The 17,350-nt window shown below is 42.5% G+C and overlaps 1 protein-coding gene across 1 annotated transcript in view; it reads left to right on the top strand.

Annotated features, from left to right (window-relative positions):
* LOC115105584 (cell adhesion molecule DSCAM-like) overlaps positions 1-17,350 on the top strand; it is a 153,831-nt gene that overhangs the window by 22,938 nt on the left and 113,543 nt on the right. Inside the window, exons 2-3 of the mRNA XM_065007353.1 lie at positions 15,192-15,509; positions 16,080-16,229. Coding sequence (XP_064863425.1) covers positions 15,192-15,509; positions 16,080-16,229 — 468 coding nt within the window. The remainder of the gene's footprint in view (positions 1-15,191; positions 15,510-16,079; positions 16,230-17,350) is intronic.

Here is a 17,350-nt window from a genome sequence, read left to right on the forward strand (position 1 = left end):
CAAAGAAGTTCATTAATTTATTACTGCTGAAGTGAAAGCCACCCTCACTTGGGGGATGCTGCTTTTTAGTTAGCTTTGCGACAGTATCAAAAATAAATGTTGGATTGTTCTTATTTTCCTCAATTAAGTTGGAAAAATAGGATGATAGAGCAGCAGTAAGGGCTCTTCGATACTGCACGGTACTGTCTTTCCAAGCTAGTTGGAAGAATTCCAGTTTGGTGTGGCGCCATTTCCGTTCCAATTTTCTGGAAGCTTGCTTCAGAGCTCGGGTATTTTCTGTATGCCAGGGAGCTAGTTTCTTATGAGAAATGTTTTTCGTTTTTCGGGGTGCAACTGCATCTAGGGTATTGCGCAAGGTTAAATTGAGTTCCTCAGTTAGGTGGTTAACTGATTTTTGTCCTCTGACGTCTTTGGGCAGGCAGAGGGAATCTGGAAGGGCATCAAGGAATCTTTGTGTTGTCTGTGAATTTATAGCACGACTTTTGATGCTCCTTGGTTGGGGTCTGAGCAGATTATTTGTTGCAATTGCAAACGTAATAAAATGGTGGTCCGATAGTCCAGGATTATGAGGAAAAACATTAAGATCCACAACATTTATTCCATGGGACAAAACTAGGTCCAGAGTATGACTGCGACAGTGAGTAGGTCCAGAGACATGTTGGACAAAACCCACTGAGTCGACGATGGCTCAGAAAGTCTTTTGGAGTGGGTCTGTGGACTTTTCAATGTCACCAAAAATTAGAATATTATCTGCTATGACTACAAGGTCCAATAGGAATTCAGGGAACTCAATGAGGAATGCTGTATATGGCCCAGGAGGCCTGTAAACAGTATCTATAAAAAGTGATTGAGTAGACTGCATAGATTTCATGACTAGAATGTCAAAAGACGAAAACTTCATTTATGTTTTTGTAAATTGAAATTTGCTATCGTAAATGTTAGCAACACCTCCGCCTTTGCGGGGTGCACAGGGGATATGGTCACTAGTGTAACCAGGAGGTGAGGCCTCAATTAACACAGTAATAAATTCATCAGGCTTAAACCATGTTTCAGTCAGGCCAATCACATCAAGATTATGATCAGTGATTATTGACAATAATTGCCTTTGAAGTAAGGGATTTAACATTAAGTAGCCCTATTTTGAGATGTTAGGTATCATGATCTCTTTCAATAATGACAGGAATGGAGGAGGTCTTTATCCTAGTGAGATTGCTAAAGCGAACTCCGCCATGTTTAGTTTTGCCCAACCCAGGTCGAGGCACAGACACGGTCTCAATGGGGATAGCTGAGCTGACCAAACTGACTGTGCTAGTGGCAGACTCCACTAAGCTGGCAGGCTGGCGAACAGCCTGCTGTCTGGCCTGAACCCCATTTCATTGTGGAGCTAGGGGAGTTAGAGCTCTGTCTATGTTCGTAGATAAGATGAGAGCACCCCTCCAGCTAGGATGGAGTCCTTCACTCCTCTGCAGGCCAGGCTTGGTCCTGTTTGTGGGTGAGTCCCAGAAAGAGGGCCAATTATCTACAAATTATATCTTTTGGGAGGGGCAGAAAACAGTTTTCAACCAGCGATTGAGTTGTGAGAGTCTGCTGTAGAGCTCATCACTCCCCCTAACTGGGAGGGGGCCAGAGACAATTACTCGATGCCGACACATCTTTCTAGCTGATTTACACGCTGAAGCTATGTTGCGCTTGGTGACCTCTGACTGTTTCAACCTAACATCGTTGGTGCCGACGTGGATAACAATATCTCTATACTCTCTAAACTCGCCAGTTTTTGCTTTAGCCAGCACCATCTTCAGATTAGCCTTAATGTCGGTAGCCCTGCCCCCTGGTAAACAGTGTATGATTGCTGGATGATTCGTTTTAAGTCTAATACTGCAGGTAATGGAGTCGCCAATGACTAGAGTTTTCAATTTGTCAGAGCTAATGGTGGGAAGCTTTGGCGCCTCAGACCCCGTAATGGGAGGAGTAGAGACAAGAGAAGGCTCAGCCTCTGACTCCGACTCGCTGCTTAATGGGGAAAGCCGGTTGAGCCGACACCGGTTGAGCGTTCCTACAGCATTTCCCTCCAGAAACCTTGAGAAAGTTGTCCGGCTGCGGGGACCGTGCGAGGGGATTTATACTAACGTTACTACCTGTACTTACTGGTGGCACAGACGCTGTTTCATCCTTTCCGACACTGAAATTACCCTTGTCTAACGATTGCGTCTGAAGCTGGGCTTGTAGCACAGCTATCCTTGCCATAAGGCGATCATTCTCCTGTATATTATGAGTACAGCGACTGCAATTAGAAGGCCTCATGTTAATGTTACTACTAAGCTTTGGCTGTTGGAGGTCCTGACGAACCACGTCCAGATAAAGCGCCCGGAGTGAAAAAGTTTAATGAAAAAAAGTTGAGTGAGGGAAAAACCAAAAATATAAATGGTAATTAAAAAGTTAAAAAGTTAAAAATGTCTGCTCTACCCAAAATTACAACCAATTATTTGCAGCATTACTACAAAAATGGAAGAGGCAAGTAGAAGGGGAAAAAAGTAAGGAACTTGTATGTCGGCCATGTATTAAAGAACATAAATGGTTAAAGAAATGTGTGATAAATAAAAGCATATACCAATTTCATTTAAGGACCAAAGAACTGACAGCTGTGCCATATAAATTGCAAAATAGTTGGGAAGAGATTTTCGATGTACCCATTCCATGGCACATGGTTTATGAATTGATACGCAAAACAACGCCGGATTCAAAACTTCAAATTTTTCAATATAAATTACTATACAAAATTCTTGCAACTAACAGAATGTTATATATATGGGGAATACAATCTTCCCAGCTCTGCAGATTCTGCTGTGAGGAGGCAGAGTCAATAGATAATTTATTTTGGTATTGTCCATATGTAGCTCGTTTTTGGTCACAGGTCCAGGAATGGCTGAAGAATTGCAACATTTGCCTAGAACTAACGCTACAGATAGCAATACTGGGTTATTTGAAAAGCCATATCAATCAATCAATAATATAATAATTATTTTAGCAAAAATGTTTCTTTTTAATTTACAATCTGTAGAATCTATGAGAATAGGAAGGTTCCATTATTTTGTGAAGCATCACAGCACATTTGAAAAATATATGGCAAATAGAAATCCGAAATGGATGATGTGGGACTAATAGCAAGATAAAATATGTAAAACATACAGGGTCTGTAAAATGTATATAGGTTCGGAACTTTTGTGAAATAACATAGTTACAAATAGAAATCAAACTGGATGGACATCAGAAATAGAGGGACTAAGAACAAACAAGAGAGAACTATTGTAAAGTAGACTGTGTCTGTAAAATGTGTATAAGATGTATAAATTGAAGGTAAAAGCAGAAGTGTTTATTAGTTTACTCCAATTGGGGGATGGGTGGGGTTTGCGGGAAATAATAATAAAGGTATATTCTTTTAAAAAGTATCTATGTCTATATAGGTATGTGTATGTATATATGTGTATATGTATGCATGTGTGTATGGATATATATATATTTACCCAAAATATATATGGGGGATTGGAAATGATGCAGGCAATTAAAAAAAAGTAAAAACCGTAAAGTTGTCAGGTAGCAAAGCAAGGTTGGCAACAAAACGCACAAAACGCACAGCATCACGTAAACAATTCTGCAAGTTGTGACCGGAAATGGCCGGAAACAAAACATAAAAATATTTTTTTTCTATGTCAAACAGTTTTGTTATATTTCAGTCTTCTGTGATGTACAGTATATAACATGTAATATTGGGCTGCAAACTCAAAATGGAATACATTTCTACTCTATATTTGACATGGTATAGGTGTCTTCTTTCTTTAAGCCCATAACCATGTGTGTGAGGTGTGTACCTTTGTTTGAAAGTAGATTTGTTTAAGACTGCCAAGAAACACCCTGCATGACCCTGATTTAGCCCACTGCAGTTAAAGGTTAACAAAACAACTACAATTACAGTACATACAAGTTCTCAGAAAGTATTTAGGATGTAGGTAGATCACCATCTTATCCACTGTCCTCTCCAGTAATTTGGTTTGCGAGTCAGTGTGGTATACATGGAGGTCCAAGAGAAGAAAATAAATGGCATTTCAGCCAGGCCAGGGCATAATGTGTACTCTACTCTCTGTGTGAGGGAGATGCACTGTTTTGTTATTTGTTGTTTGCTTTCCTGCACCTGTGTCCCCCTGCTCTGTACAGGTTGAGCAAGCCTTGATGTGAGAGACAGGGTCACTTGACCATGAAGGAGGGCTGAAGGTTACAGAGGAACTGGAAGGAGAGAAGGAGAGAGAGAAGGAAGGAAGGAAGAGGCAGAGAGAGAGAGATGATAACGAGAGAAGAGAAGATGAGAGGAGAGGAGAGAGAGCAGGATGGAGTGGAGATGAGAGAGACAGAGAGAAGAGAAAAGAGGAGGAGTGTGAATTTGCTGGAAGAGAGCCAAACAGAGAGAGTGGGAGAATGCCCCTGACCTCCCTAGTGGCCTCTCTCCCTCTCTTTCTCACTCTCTCTGCTAATAACTGCCTGCATGTTATTGTCTGAGTGCTTTCCATTTCTCTCTCCACTCTTCCTCACGGTTTTCCTTGACAAACGTTTTTTTCTCTCTATAGTATCTCTCTGCTCTCCTCCATTGGGCTCTGGGCTCTGGAAGCACCTGCATGTGTCCGTCATGGCTTCACTGTCTTAAGGAATCAGCCGCCCAGAAATAGGGGCTACATTTTTCATGAGTGTGTTAAAAGGCGTATTGAGACAAAAGCACTCATGAGGCAGCCTCTCCCTTTTTCACATTTCAAACACACTCAGAACTCAGCTTTGATGGCTCTTTGTTCACATTAAAAACCTGCAAAGCACAGAGGAGGCTGGCTTTATTCTCCAAACAATAGCTACAAACCTTTTGGGACCTGTATGTATTGACTGCCCTGACTGTGGTCCTGCTAAGAGGGGTCCATCCATTGTAATAGCTGATGATGGAGCTGGTTGTATTTATATTTATGAGTGCTTAGCTTCAGGCTAACTCTTAGCATGTATTCATGCTATGATGAGCCACCTGCAGCTGCTTAGCTGGGCTGAGAGCTATTGATCTGTGTGTTAGCCATAGGGGTAAATACAATGAGGACACACACACACACACTTCAGGACTGATGCAGAGGCAGAGAATGGGTGTGGCCCCTGCCCCTCTGGTCCATGGCTGTGTTGTGGAACATGCAGTTACTACACTATGCTATTCAGGCCGCTGATCAATCAGCCATGTGATACTTGGCTGTGTGTGTCTGTCTGTTAATGTTGGGGTCTCAAGATTTCCTGTTAGCCGATCAATATGGTGCAGTGCTAGACGTCCATAAGGATGGAGCACTCTTGCACTTCCCTTCCCCATTCCCTGCTTATGGAAGTCTCAATACAATTCATGATCATATGATTTCGATAAGAAACAGAAAGGACCATGACTGATGACAACACCTGCAATTAAATTTTGAGCTCCCTCATGTCTGTAACTTTGAGGTACAAATAGTAATCTTGTGCATTTGGGTATGTGTGAATGTGAAGTGAGATCTGGTCCCAGGGATTCCCACAGTAAAAAAGCTGAAATTCACTACTTTCATTAATCTGCTTGTTCTGCCCTCATATTTAGCCTCACATTTAAGTGTTTTACAATTTTCTTTCCAGGAGAACACAAAGTAGAGCACAAAAACAATTTGACATAAACACTTGCATTAATGAGTTTTATTGACAAATGTCAATTTAAAAAATAATGTCCACCAAGAAAACACAGATTTAAAAAATGCATTTATAAGAATGCTATAACTACAGAAATCATTTGCTCAGTGGGAAATGAATATCCAACTAGTCAATGACAACTGTGTGGAGTGTTGAGTTTGTGACAGCAATCCAATGCAACAACAAAGAAGTCCGTAGCTTAAAAACACAATGTTTAAAATGGGTTGGAAGCACATGATTCCAAGATGTCTTGTCCCGTCCCTTGTATATATCGTTTTTCTTCGTATATATTTTGTGTATATTTTTAATCTCAATTTCCATCTACCGAGTATAGGAAACACTATCACCACAGATAAATCTATGATTATCAATCATTTCAATAAGCATTTTTCCATGGCTGGCCATGCTTTCCTACTGGCTACCCCTACCCCGGCCAACATTTCAATACCCCCTGCAGCAACTTTCCCAAACAGCTGATGTTCTGAAAGAGCTGCAAAATCTGGATCCCTATAAAACAGCTGGGCTAGACAATCTGGACCCTCTCTTTCTATAATTATCCGTTGAAATTGTTGCAACCCCTATTACTAGCTTATTCAACCTCTCTTTCGTATCGTCTGAAATCGACAAAGATTGGAAAGCTGCCGCGGTTATCCCCCTCTTCAAAGGGGGAGACACTCTAGACCCAAACTGTTATAGACCTATATCCATCCTGCCCTGCCTTTCTAAAATCTTCGAAAGCCAAGTTAATAAACAGATCACCGACCATTTCGAATCCCACCGTACCTTCTCCACTATGCAATCTGGTTTCCGATCTGGTCATGGGTGCACCTCAGCCACTCTCAAGGTCCTAAACAATATCATAACCGCCATTGATAAAAGACAGTACTGTGCAACCGTCTTCATCAACCTAACCAAAGGTTTTCGACTCTGTCAATCACCACAATCTTATCTGCAGACTCAATAGCCTTGGCTTCTTAAATGACTGCCTCGCCTAGTTCACCAACTACGTCTCAGATAGAGTTCAGTGTGTCAAATCGGAGGGCCTGTTGTCCGAACCTCTGGTAATCTCTATGGGGGTAACACAGGGTTCAATTCTAGGGCCTACTCTTTTCTCTGTATATATCAATGATGTCGGTCTTTCTGCTGGTGATTCTCTGATCCACCTCTACGCAGACGACACCATTCTGTATACATCTGGTCCTTCTTTGGACAAACATCCAATCAAATCAAATGTATTTATATAGCCCTTCGTACATCAGCTGATATCTCAAAGTGCTGTACAGAAACCCAGCCTAAAACCCCAAACAGCAAGCAATGCAGGTGTAGAAGCACGGTGGCTAGGAAAAACTCCCTAGAAAGGCCAAAACCTAGGAAGAAACCTAGAGAGGAACCAGGCTATGTGGGGTGGCCAGTCCTCTTCTGGCTGTGCCGGGTGGAGATTATAACAGAACATGGCCAAGATGTTCAAATGTTCATAAATGACCAGCATGGTCAAATAATAGTAATCACAGGCAGAACAGTTGAAACTGGGGCAGCAGCACGGCCAGGTGGACTGGGGACAGCAAGGAGTCATCATGTCAGGTAGTCCTGAGGCATGGTCCTAGGGCTCAGGTCCTCAGAGAGAGAGAGAAAGAGAAAGAAAGAGAGAAAGAGAGAATTAGAGAGAGCATACTTAAATTCACACAGGACACCGGATAGGACAGGAGAAGTACTCCAGATATAACAAACTGACCCTAGCCCCCCGACACATAAACTACTGCAGCATAAATACTGGAGGCTGAGACAGAAAGGGGTCAGGATACACTGTGGCCCCATCCGATGACACCCTCGGACAGGGCCAAACAGGAAGGATATAACCCCACCCACTTTGCCAAAGCACTTACCATCCTGAGACAAGGCCGAGTATAACCCACAAAGATCTCCGCCACGGCACAACCCAAGGGGGTGCGCCAACCCAGACAGGAAGATCACATCAGTGACTCAACCCACTCAAGTAGGGACGGTATGAAAGAGCCCTAGCAAGCCAGTGACTCAGCCCCTGTAATAGGGTTAGAGGCAGAGAATCTCAGTGGAAAGAGGGGAACCGGCCAGGCAGAGACAGCAAAGGCGGTTCGTTGCTCCAGAGCCTTTCCGTTCACCTTCACACTCCTGGGCCAGACTACACTCAATCATATTACCCACTGAAGAAATGAGTCTTCAGTAAAGACTTAAAGGTTGAGACCGAGTTTGCGTCTCACACATGGGTCGGCAGACCATTCCATAAAAATGGAGCTCTATAGGAGATAGCCCTGCCTCCAGCTGTTTGCTTAGAAATTCTAGGGACAATTAGGAGGCCTGCGTCTTGTGACCGTAGCGTACGTGTAGGTATGCACGGCAGGTCCAAATCAGAGAGATAGGTAGGAGCAAGCCCATGTAATGCTTTGTAGGTTAGCAGTAAAACCTTGAAATCAGCCCTTGCCTTGACAGGAAGCCAGTGTAGGGAGGCTAGCACTGGAGTAATATGATACATTTTTGGGGTTCTAGTCAAGATTCTAGCAGTCGTATTTAGCACTAACTTAACTTTATTTAGTGCTTAGTTGTGTGCTCACGAGGACAGATGCAGAGCCTCGGTCTGATGCCATTAAAATGTAATTTACCACCTTCATAAGTGCAGTCTCAGTGCTATGATGGGGTCTAAAACCAGACTGAAGCATTTCCTATGCATTGTTTGTCTTCAGGAAGGCAGTGACAGCCTTTTCTAAAAAATTTGAGAGGAATGGAAGATTCGATACAGGCCGATAGTTTTTAATATTTTCTGGGTCAAGTTTGGCTTTTTCAAGAGAGGCTTTATTACTGCCACTTTTAGTGAGTTTGGTACACATCCGGTGGATAGAGAGCCGTTTATTATGTTCAACATAGGAGGGCCAAGCACAGGAAGCAGCTCTTTCAGTAGTTTAGATGGAATAGGGTCCAGTATGCAGCTTGAAGGTTTAGAGGCCATGATTATTTTCATCATTGTGTCAAGCGATATAGTACTAAAACACTTGAGTGTCTCTCTTGATCCTAGGTCCTGGCAGACTTGTGCAGACTCAGGACAACTGAGCTTTGAAGGAATAGGAGTCCGTAATTTGCTTTCTCATAATCATGATCTTTTCCTCAAAGAAGTTCATGAATTTATTACTGCTGAAGTGAAGCCATCCTCTTTTGGGGAATGCTGCTTTTTAGTTAGCTTTGCGACAGTATCAAAAAGGAATTTCGGGTTGTTCTTATTTTCCTCAATTAAGTTGGAAAAATAGGATGATCGAGCAGCAGTAAGGGCTCTTCGATACTGCATGGTACTGTCTTTCCAAGCTAGTCGGAGGACTTCCAGTTTGGTGTGGTGCCATTTCCGTTCCAATTTTCTAGAAGCTTGCTTCAGAGCTCGGGTATTTTCTGTATACCAGGGAGCTAGTTTCTTATGAGAAATTATATTAGTTTTTAGGGGTGCAACTGCATCTAGGGTATTGCGCAAGGTTAAATTGAGTTCCTCAGTTAGGTGGTTAACTTATTTTTGTCCTCTGACATCCTTGGGCAGACAGAGGGAGTCTGGAAGGACATCAAGGAATCTTTGTGTTGTCTGTGAATTATAGCACGACTTTTGATGTTCCTTGGTTGGGGTCTGAGCAGATTATTTGTTGCAATTGCAAACGTAATAAAATGGTGGTCCGATAGTCCAGGATTATGAGGAAAAACATTAAGATCCACAACATTTATTCCATGGGACAAAACTAGGTCCAGAGTATGACTGTGACAGTGAGTAGGTCCAGAGACATGTTGGACAAAACCCACTGAGTCGATGATGGCTCCGAAAGCCTTTTGGAGTGGGTCTGTGGACTTTTCCATGTGAATATTAAAGTCACCAAAGATTAGAATATTATCTGCTATGACTACAAGGTCCGATAGGAATTCAGTTAACTCAATGAGGAACGCTGTATATGGCCCAGGAGGCCTGAAAACAGTAGCTATAAAAAGTGATTGAGTAGGCTGCATAGATTTCATGACTAGAAACTCAAAAGACGAAAACTTCTTTTTTTTTTTGTAAATTGAAATTTGCTATCGTAAATGTTAGCAACACCTCCGCCTTTGCGGGATGCACAGGGGATATGGCCACTAGTGTAGCCAGGAGGTGAGGCCTCATTTAACACAGTAAATTCATCAGGCTTAAGCCATGTTTCAGTCAGACCAATCACATCAAGATTATGATCAGTGATTAGTTCATTGACTATAATTGCCTTTGAAGTAAGGGATCTAACATTAAGTAGCCCTATTTTGAGATGTGAGGTATCATGATCTCTTTCAATAATGACAGGAATGGAGGAGGTCTTTATCCTAGTGAGATTGCTAAGGCGAACACCGCCATGTTTAGTTTTGCCCAACCTAGGTCGAGGCACAGACACGGTCTCAATGGGGATAGCTGAGCTGACTACACTGACTGTGCTAGTGGCAGAATTCACTATGCTGGCAGGCTGGCTGACAGCCTGCTGCCTGACCTGCACCCTATTTCATTGTGGAGCTAGAGGAGTTAGAGCCCTGTCTATGTTGGTAGATAAGATGAGAGCACCCCTCCAGCTAGGATGGAGTCTGTCACTCCTCAGCAGGTCAGGCTTGGTCCTGTTTGTGGGTGAGTCCCAGAAAGAGGGCAAATTATCTACAAATTCTATCTTTTGGGAGGGTCAGAAAACAGTTTTCAACCAGCAATTGAGTTGTGAGACTGCTGTAGAGCTCATCACTCCCCATAAATGGGAGGGGGCCAGAGACAATTACTCGATGCCGACACATCTTTCTAGCTGATTTACACGCTGAAGCTACGTTGCGCTTGGTGACCTCTGACTGTTTCATCCTAACATCGTTGGTGCCGACGTGGATAACAATATCTCTATACTTTCTACACTCGCCAGTTTTAGCTTTAGCCAGCACCATCTTCAGATTAGCCTTAACGTCGGTAGCCCTGCCCCCTGGTAAACAGTGTATGATCGCTGGATGATTCGTTTTAAGTCTAATACTGCGGGTCATGGAGTCACCAATGACTAGAGTTTTCAATTTGTCAGAGCTAATGGTGGGAAGCTTCGGCGTCTCAGACCCCGTAACGGGAGGAGTAGAGACAAGAGAAGGCTCGGCCTCTGACTCCGACTCATTGCTTAATGGGGAAAACCGGTTGAAAGTTTCTGTCGGCTGAATGAGCGACACCGGTTGAGCATTCCTACAGCATTTCCCTCCAGAAACTGTGAGAAAGTTGTCCGGCTGCGGGGACCGTGCGAGGGGATTTATACTAACGTTACTATCTGTACTTACTGGTGGCACAGACGCTGTTTCATCCTTTCCTACACTGAAATTACCCTTGCCTAACGATTGTAGCACAGCTCTCCTTGCCATAAGGCGATCATTCTCATTCTCCTGAATATTATGAGAACAGCGACTGCAATTAGAAGGAATCATGTTAATGTTACTACTTAGCTCCGGCTGTTGGAGGTCCTGACTAACCATGTCCAGATAAAGCGTCCCGAGTGAAAAAGTTGAATGAAAAAAATAAGTTGAGGGAAAAACCAAAAATATAAACGGTAATTAAAAAGTAAAAACCGTAAAGTTGTTAGGTAGCAAAGCAAGTAAGTAGCAAAGTAAGGTTTGCAACAAAACGCACAGCAACACGTAAACAAGTCTGCAAGTTGTGACCGGAAATGGCATCAAAATCACAATCGAGCTTCAATGCCATAAAACACTCCTTCCATGGCCTCCAATTGCTTTTAAAAGCTAGTAAAACTAAGTGCATGTTCTTCAACCGATTGCTGCCTGCATCCTCCCGCCTGATTAACATCACTACTCTGTACGGATCTGACCTAGAATATGTGGACAACTACAAATACCTAGGTGTCTGGTTAGACTGTAAACTCTCCTTCCAGACTCACATTAAGCATCTCCAATCCAAAATTAAATCTAGAATTGGATTCCTATTTCGCAACAAAGTCTCCTTCTCTCATGCTGCCAAACAAAACTGACTATCCTACCAATCCTTGACTTCGGCGATTTCATTTCCAAAATAACCCCCAGTACTCTACTCAGCAAACCGGATGTAGTCTATCACAGTGCCATCCGTTTTATCACTAAAGTCCCATATATTACCCATCACTGCGACCTGTATGCTCTCGTTGGCTGGCCCTCATTACATATCCATCACCAAACCCACTGGCTCCAGGTCATCTATAAGTCTTTGCTAGGTAAAGCCCCACCTTATCTTAGCTCACTGGTCACCATAGCAACACCCACCCATAGCATGCGCTCCAGCAGGTATACTGTATCTCACTGGTCATCCACAACACTTCCTTTGTCCGCCTTTCCTTCCAGTTCTCTGTTGCTAATTGCAAAAATCTATGAAGCTGGAGTATTATATCTCCCTCTCTAACTTGAAGCATCAGCTGTCAGAGCAGCTTACCGATCACTTTACCTGTACACAGCCAATCTGTAAATAGCATACCCAACTACCTCATCCCCATATTATTACGTACCCTCTTGCTCTTTTGCACCCCAGTATCCCTACTTGCACAGCATCATCTGCACATCTTTCACTCCAGTATTAATGCTATATTGTAATTATGTTCACCTCTATGGCCTATTTATTGCCAATATCTCTACTTTTCCACATTTTCACACACTGTACATAGATTTTTCTATTTTTCTTTTATTTTGTGTTATTGACTGTATGTTTGTTTATGTGTAACTCTGTGTTGTTGTTTTTGTCGCACTGCTTTGCTTTATCTTGGCCAGGTCACAGTTGTAAATGAGAACTTGTTCTCAACTGGCCTACCTGGTTAAATAAAGGTGAAATAAAATAAAAAGTAAAATTAAAAATCACGCCAGTATGATTGTGGGCCTCAGAGATATCTGCACAACCTACATGCATGTGCAAGTGTTTGTAGGCTATATGTTATACCTGATTAGGTGAAAGCGGTTGGTGGAGTTTGGAACTCTTGTTATGATTTTATGAAGTGATAACATGTTTGTTACCAGGGGAGGGGGTTTGGCAGCCATCACAGGCAGGCAGGTTGGGTAGTGACATGTCAGGGAGTGTAGGAGCACACACCAACAGGTAGGCTGGTTACAGTGACAACAGTAGCAGCTTTAGGCCACAAGTCACAGGCAGGTTGTAGGAAGTCTGGAAAATGACTGTATACCTAATTAAGTCATTACAAACTGTGATGAGATGACAAATGTACAACAACAAATCCAATCTATTCGCTTTTAAGAAAAATACAGGTTTGGTATTGTTCTCAACAGTTTGTTTCATATACAGTTTAAGTCGGAAGTTTACATTTACATTACATTTAAGTCATTTAGCAGACGCTCTTATCCAGAGCGACTTACAAATTGGTGCGTTCACCTTAAGACATCCAGTGGAACAGCCACTTTACAATAGTGCATCTAAATCTTTTAAGGGGGGGGGTGAGAAGGATTACTTTATCCTATCCTAGGTATTCCTGAAAGAGGTGGGGTTTCAGGTGTCTTTACATACACCTTAGCCAAATACATTTAAACTCAGTTTTTCACAATTCCTGACATTTAATCCTAGTAAAAATTAGGATCACCACTTTATTTTAAGAATGTGAAATGTCATAATAATAGTAGAGAGAATGATTTATTTCAGCTTTTATGTCTTTCATCACATTCCCAGTGGGTGAGAAGTTTACATACACTCAATTAGTATTTGGGAGCATTGCCTTTAAATTGTTTAACTTGGGTCAAACTTTTTAAAAACTTGTTTCCTCCAGGATCTTCTGTTGTTCTGGGATTGATTTGCACTTTTTGCACCAAAGTACGTTAATCTCTAGGAGACAGAACGCGTCTCTTTCCTGAGCAGTATGACGGCTGGGTGGTCCCATGGTGTTTATACTTTTGTATTATTGTTTGTACAGATGAACGTGGTACCTTCAGGCGTTTGGAAATTGCTCCCAAGGATGAACCAGACTTTTTTTCTGAGGTCTTGGCTTATATCTTTTGATTTTCCTATTATGTCAAGCAAAGAGGCACTGAGTTTGAAGGTAGGCCTTGAAATACATCAACAGGTACACCTCCAATTGACACAAATGCTGTTAATTAGCCTATCAGAAGCTTCTAAAGCCATGACATTACTTTCTGGAATTTTCCAAGCTGTTTAAAGGCACAGTCAACTTAGTGCATGTAAACTTCTGACCCATTGGAATTGTGATACAGTGAATTATAAGTGAAATAATCTGTCTGTAAACAATTGTTGGAAAAATGACTTGTGTCACAAAGTAGATGTCCTAACCGACTCGCCAAAACTATAGTTTGTTAACAAGAAATTTGTGGAGTGGTTGAAAAATGAGTTGTAATGACTTCAACCTAAGTGTATGTAAACTTCTGACTTCAACTGTACAATAATAATCCATTTAACAAACCAACGGCCATATAAGAAGTAGATTGTTCATGTACTTATCCCGAAGCCTATGTTGACACTCGGTTACATGGAGTGCTTGTCTAGTATCTCTGATTTCCCAGAAGCCTCAGTGCCTGCCTATGCAGCACACCACACTACACTCTTGGAAAAAAGGGTTCCAAAAGGGTTCTTCGGCAGTCCCCATAAAAGGGTTCTTGAAAGGGTTCTCCTATGGGGACAGCCCATAGGAAAACCCTTTTTTTCTAAGTGTGAAGCTCATAAAAGATTGGTGCAGTATTGGGTTGTAGGGGTGTGGTATGGTATGGTGGAGTAGCAGCATCCACCCACACACACAGCACGTTTCTTAGGGGGGTTGGTGGCTCAGCCCTCCATGAGCAGCCTTCTAGCCGCAGTTTCCCATGATGCACTGTGTTTGTAATCAGGTCTGGTGGTATGCTGGCCCTCCAAGTTCCTCTCCTCTCCCTCAGCTCCTCTGCAATGCCTCTTAATACTGAACAACTCTCCTTTCTCCAATCCTCACTGCAGTTAAAAACAGCAGTTAAAAACAGCACTTTGGCCATGTCGTCAGATCACAAAACCATTATACCACCACAGACCTAAAGTCTAGTACAATATAAGAAACCTTAAAGATAAATGCATAGTGGATCTCTGTCTATTCCAATACAAAAACTTGATTTAAAAGCTCTGCTGACTAGGCTTTCAGAGGTTTTAGTTTAGAAAAATAGCACAATGGCCAACATTGTTAAGATGGAGACTGGTTCTTCTGGATCCTTCAAGCCATTCATTGATTGTTCTTTTTTTGTTTCAGTTTTTTTTCTAAAACTCAGAATGTTACATTGTAAAACAACCCTCATAAAAATACCATTCAAATAAGGATGAAAAAAAAACATAAATGGGCTCAGTATTTTTTCTTCACATGAATTAGGATCAGGGATATAGTGGTATAAATCAAAGGTGGCTAAAGGCTGAACATTGGTTGAGAAGAAAACCTACACACAATCAATGACTAACATTCCCCCTCTCCTCTCCTCTGTTTGCTTTGCAGTTTTCAGTGAAGATTTACGTTCCAGCTTATATTTTGTCAATGCATCTGTGCAAGAGGTAGTGTTTGCCAGCACCACAGGGACCTCGGTGCCCTGTCCCGCCGCGAGCGTGCCCCCCGCCTCGCTGCGCTGGTACCTGGCCACCGGAGAGGAGATCTACGATGTCCCCGGGATCCGCCACGTGCACCCAAATGGCACCCTTCAGATCTTCCACTTCAACCCCTCCAGCTTCAGCAACCTCATACATGACAACACCTACTATTGCACAGCGGAGAACCCCTCAGGGAAAATCAGGAGCCAAGATGTCCATATTAAGGCTGGTGAGTTGTCTATCTAGTTGGTTTATGCCTATACTTCACAGTATGGTTGTTTATTTACAGTATAGGGGCAATGCCAAGGCTGGGGTTGATTCCATTTCAGTTCAGTCAGTTTAAGAGATGAAACTGAATTGACCATGGACCATAACAATACAATATAATACTGTTCTATTTAGTCTTGTGCCCTGGACCATGTAGTGGTTAGTGGTCAGTGTGGTTCTGGAAATGAACTGTTGATTACAGAGGTGGGAGTTAGGGCTGCAGACAGTATGGCTGTGAAGAAGTTGACCAGAAGCTTGTTGGTCACTAAGTGGGGATATATTGCTTGGGTGACTAGTGACCACAAGCTCAGCCTTTCAGCTGGAAATGTACAACGTGAACCACAGACATCACATTGGGTTGAGAGTGTGAGCAAAGCAGCGAATTAAGAAAAGGAACAAAATATATAGACTTACCAAATATTTTGACAAAACAGGAAAATAAAAGTCAATTCGTTCATCAGTGTCATTTCTTGTGTAATTTCTTCTGTTTTTCAACAAGAACATTTGTCTGTATTCCCCCCATCTCTTTCAGTTCTACGAGAGCCCTACACGGTCCGCGTGGAGGACCAGAAAGCCATGAGAGGCAATGTGGCAGTGTTCAAGTGCATTATCCCAGCCTCAGTGGAGGCCTACATCACCGTTGTGTCCTGGGAAAAAGACACAGTGTCAATCAACATCCAGAGTAAGTCTCTGCTCTCTAATCGCTACTGTAATGTATACAGAGAAATGTATGTAAAAAAATCCAATTAAAATGAAAAGAATCTGGTAAATGAGTATCACACTGCAAGAAAGGAAGGCCATAGGTTTGAGATAGCGTTTTGACCCCAGGGATGTGTGCATGTGCTATGCCCTGTCTGTCTGCAAGGCCCTGTCTGTCTGCAAGGCCTTGTGAGGTCAGGCTAGACTAGTAGACTAGTGCCCATGCCCCTTGTCCCTGTTCCAGCCATGCAACCAGCCTGTTGCGTTATCTTGTGTCCATGTCTGTCTGACCTCATGACAGACTGGCCCTATTTCCCTGCTGACCTGGCTGGGCGAGAGTCTTCCACGAGAGCAAGGAGGAGGGCATGGCAGCCCTGTGGTGTCACTTAGCCTCAGTGCTATTGACCTAGTTCTCTGGTGATGGGGGCCATTGCATGGTACGCGTTGCACAGTTTGATCATTCAAATTGCTTAAATGGGACGCTCGTCTACTCGATTGTTTCCTAGACCCCGGGGGCAAATTCATTTTATGTGGGGCATTTAACAAACTCAATAGACAAAGATAATGTCGTTTTGACTTTTGGATGGAGGGCAAATGCAGCGGTTTCTTTTTTGTTGATCTTTCACAATTTGTCCGCTGAGGCGAAAGCAACCATGTTGAAAGCTATATCAATCTCTTAATCGTCCATAAATGGATTTGCCGGGAGGACGTTTTGGAGCTGAGAGGATATGCGGTTATGGTTTATGGAATACATACGTTTCATAATGTCAAGTATTTTTTTTCCCTAGACTTAATACTTGACTGTATTCTAAGACTTGTCATATAATCCATTCGATTGATGTACTGTAAGGACGCAATGCAATCATTTTCATATGCAAGTCTAAATGGGTATTTTTCCTTGCTGTCCTATGTGAACTTCACTATCAAAACAAAATGTTTACTTTGTGCTGTTAAAATCAAAATGTACACGCTGTCAGAAAGATGTAGCCGCCACCAATCCAGTGCTCTTCTCCATGCTAAATAATAGATGACGGAAGTCTATGAATCTAGCAGCAAATAGTCTTTATTAATTTCTCAACACATGCACCCACTGTCCATCCTCCC

This window comes from Oncorhynchus nerka, linkage group LG22 (assembly GCF_034236695.1).
Source record: "Oncorhynchus nerka isolate Pitt River linkage group LG22, Oner_Uvic_2.0, whole genome shotgun sequence".
NCBI lineage: Eukaryota > Metazoa > Chordata > Actinopteri > Salmoniformes > Salmonidae > Oncorhynchus > Oncorhynchus nerka.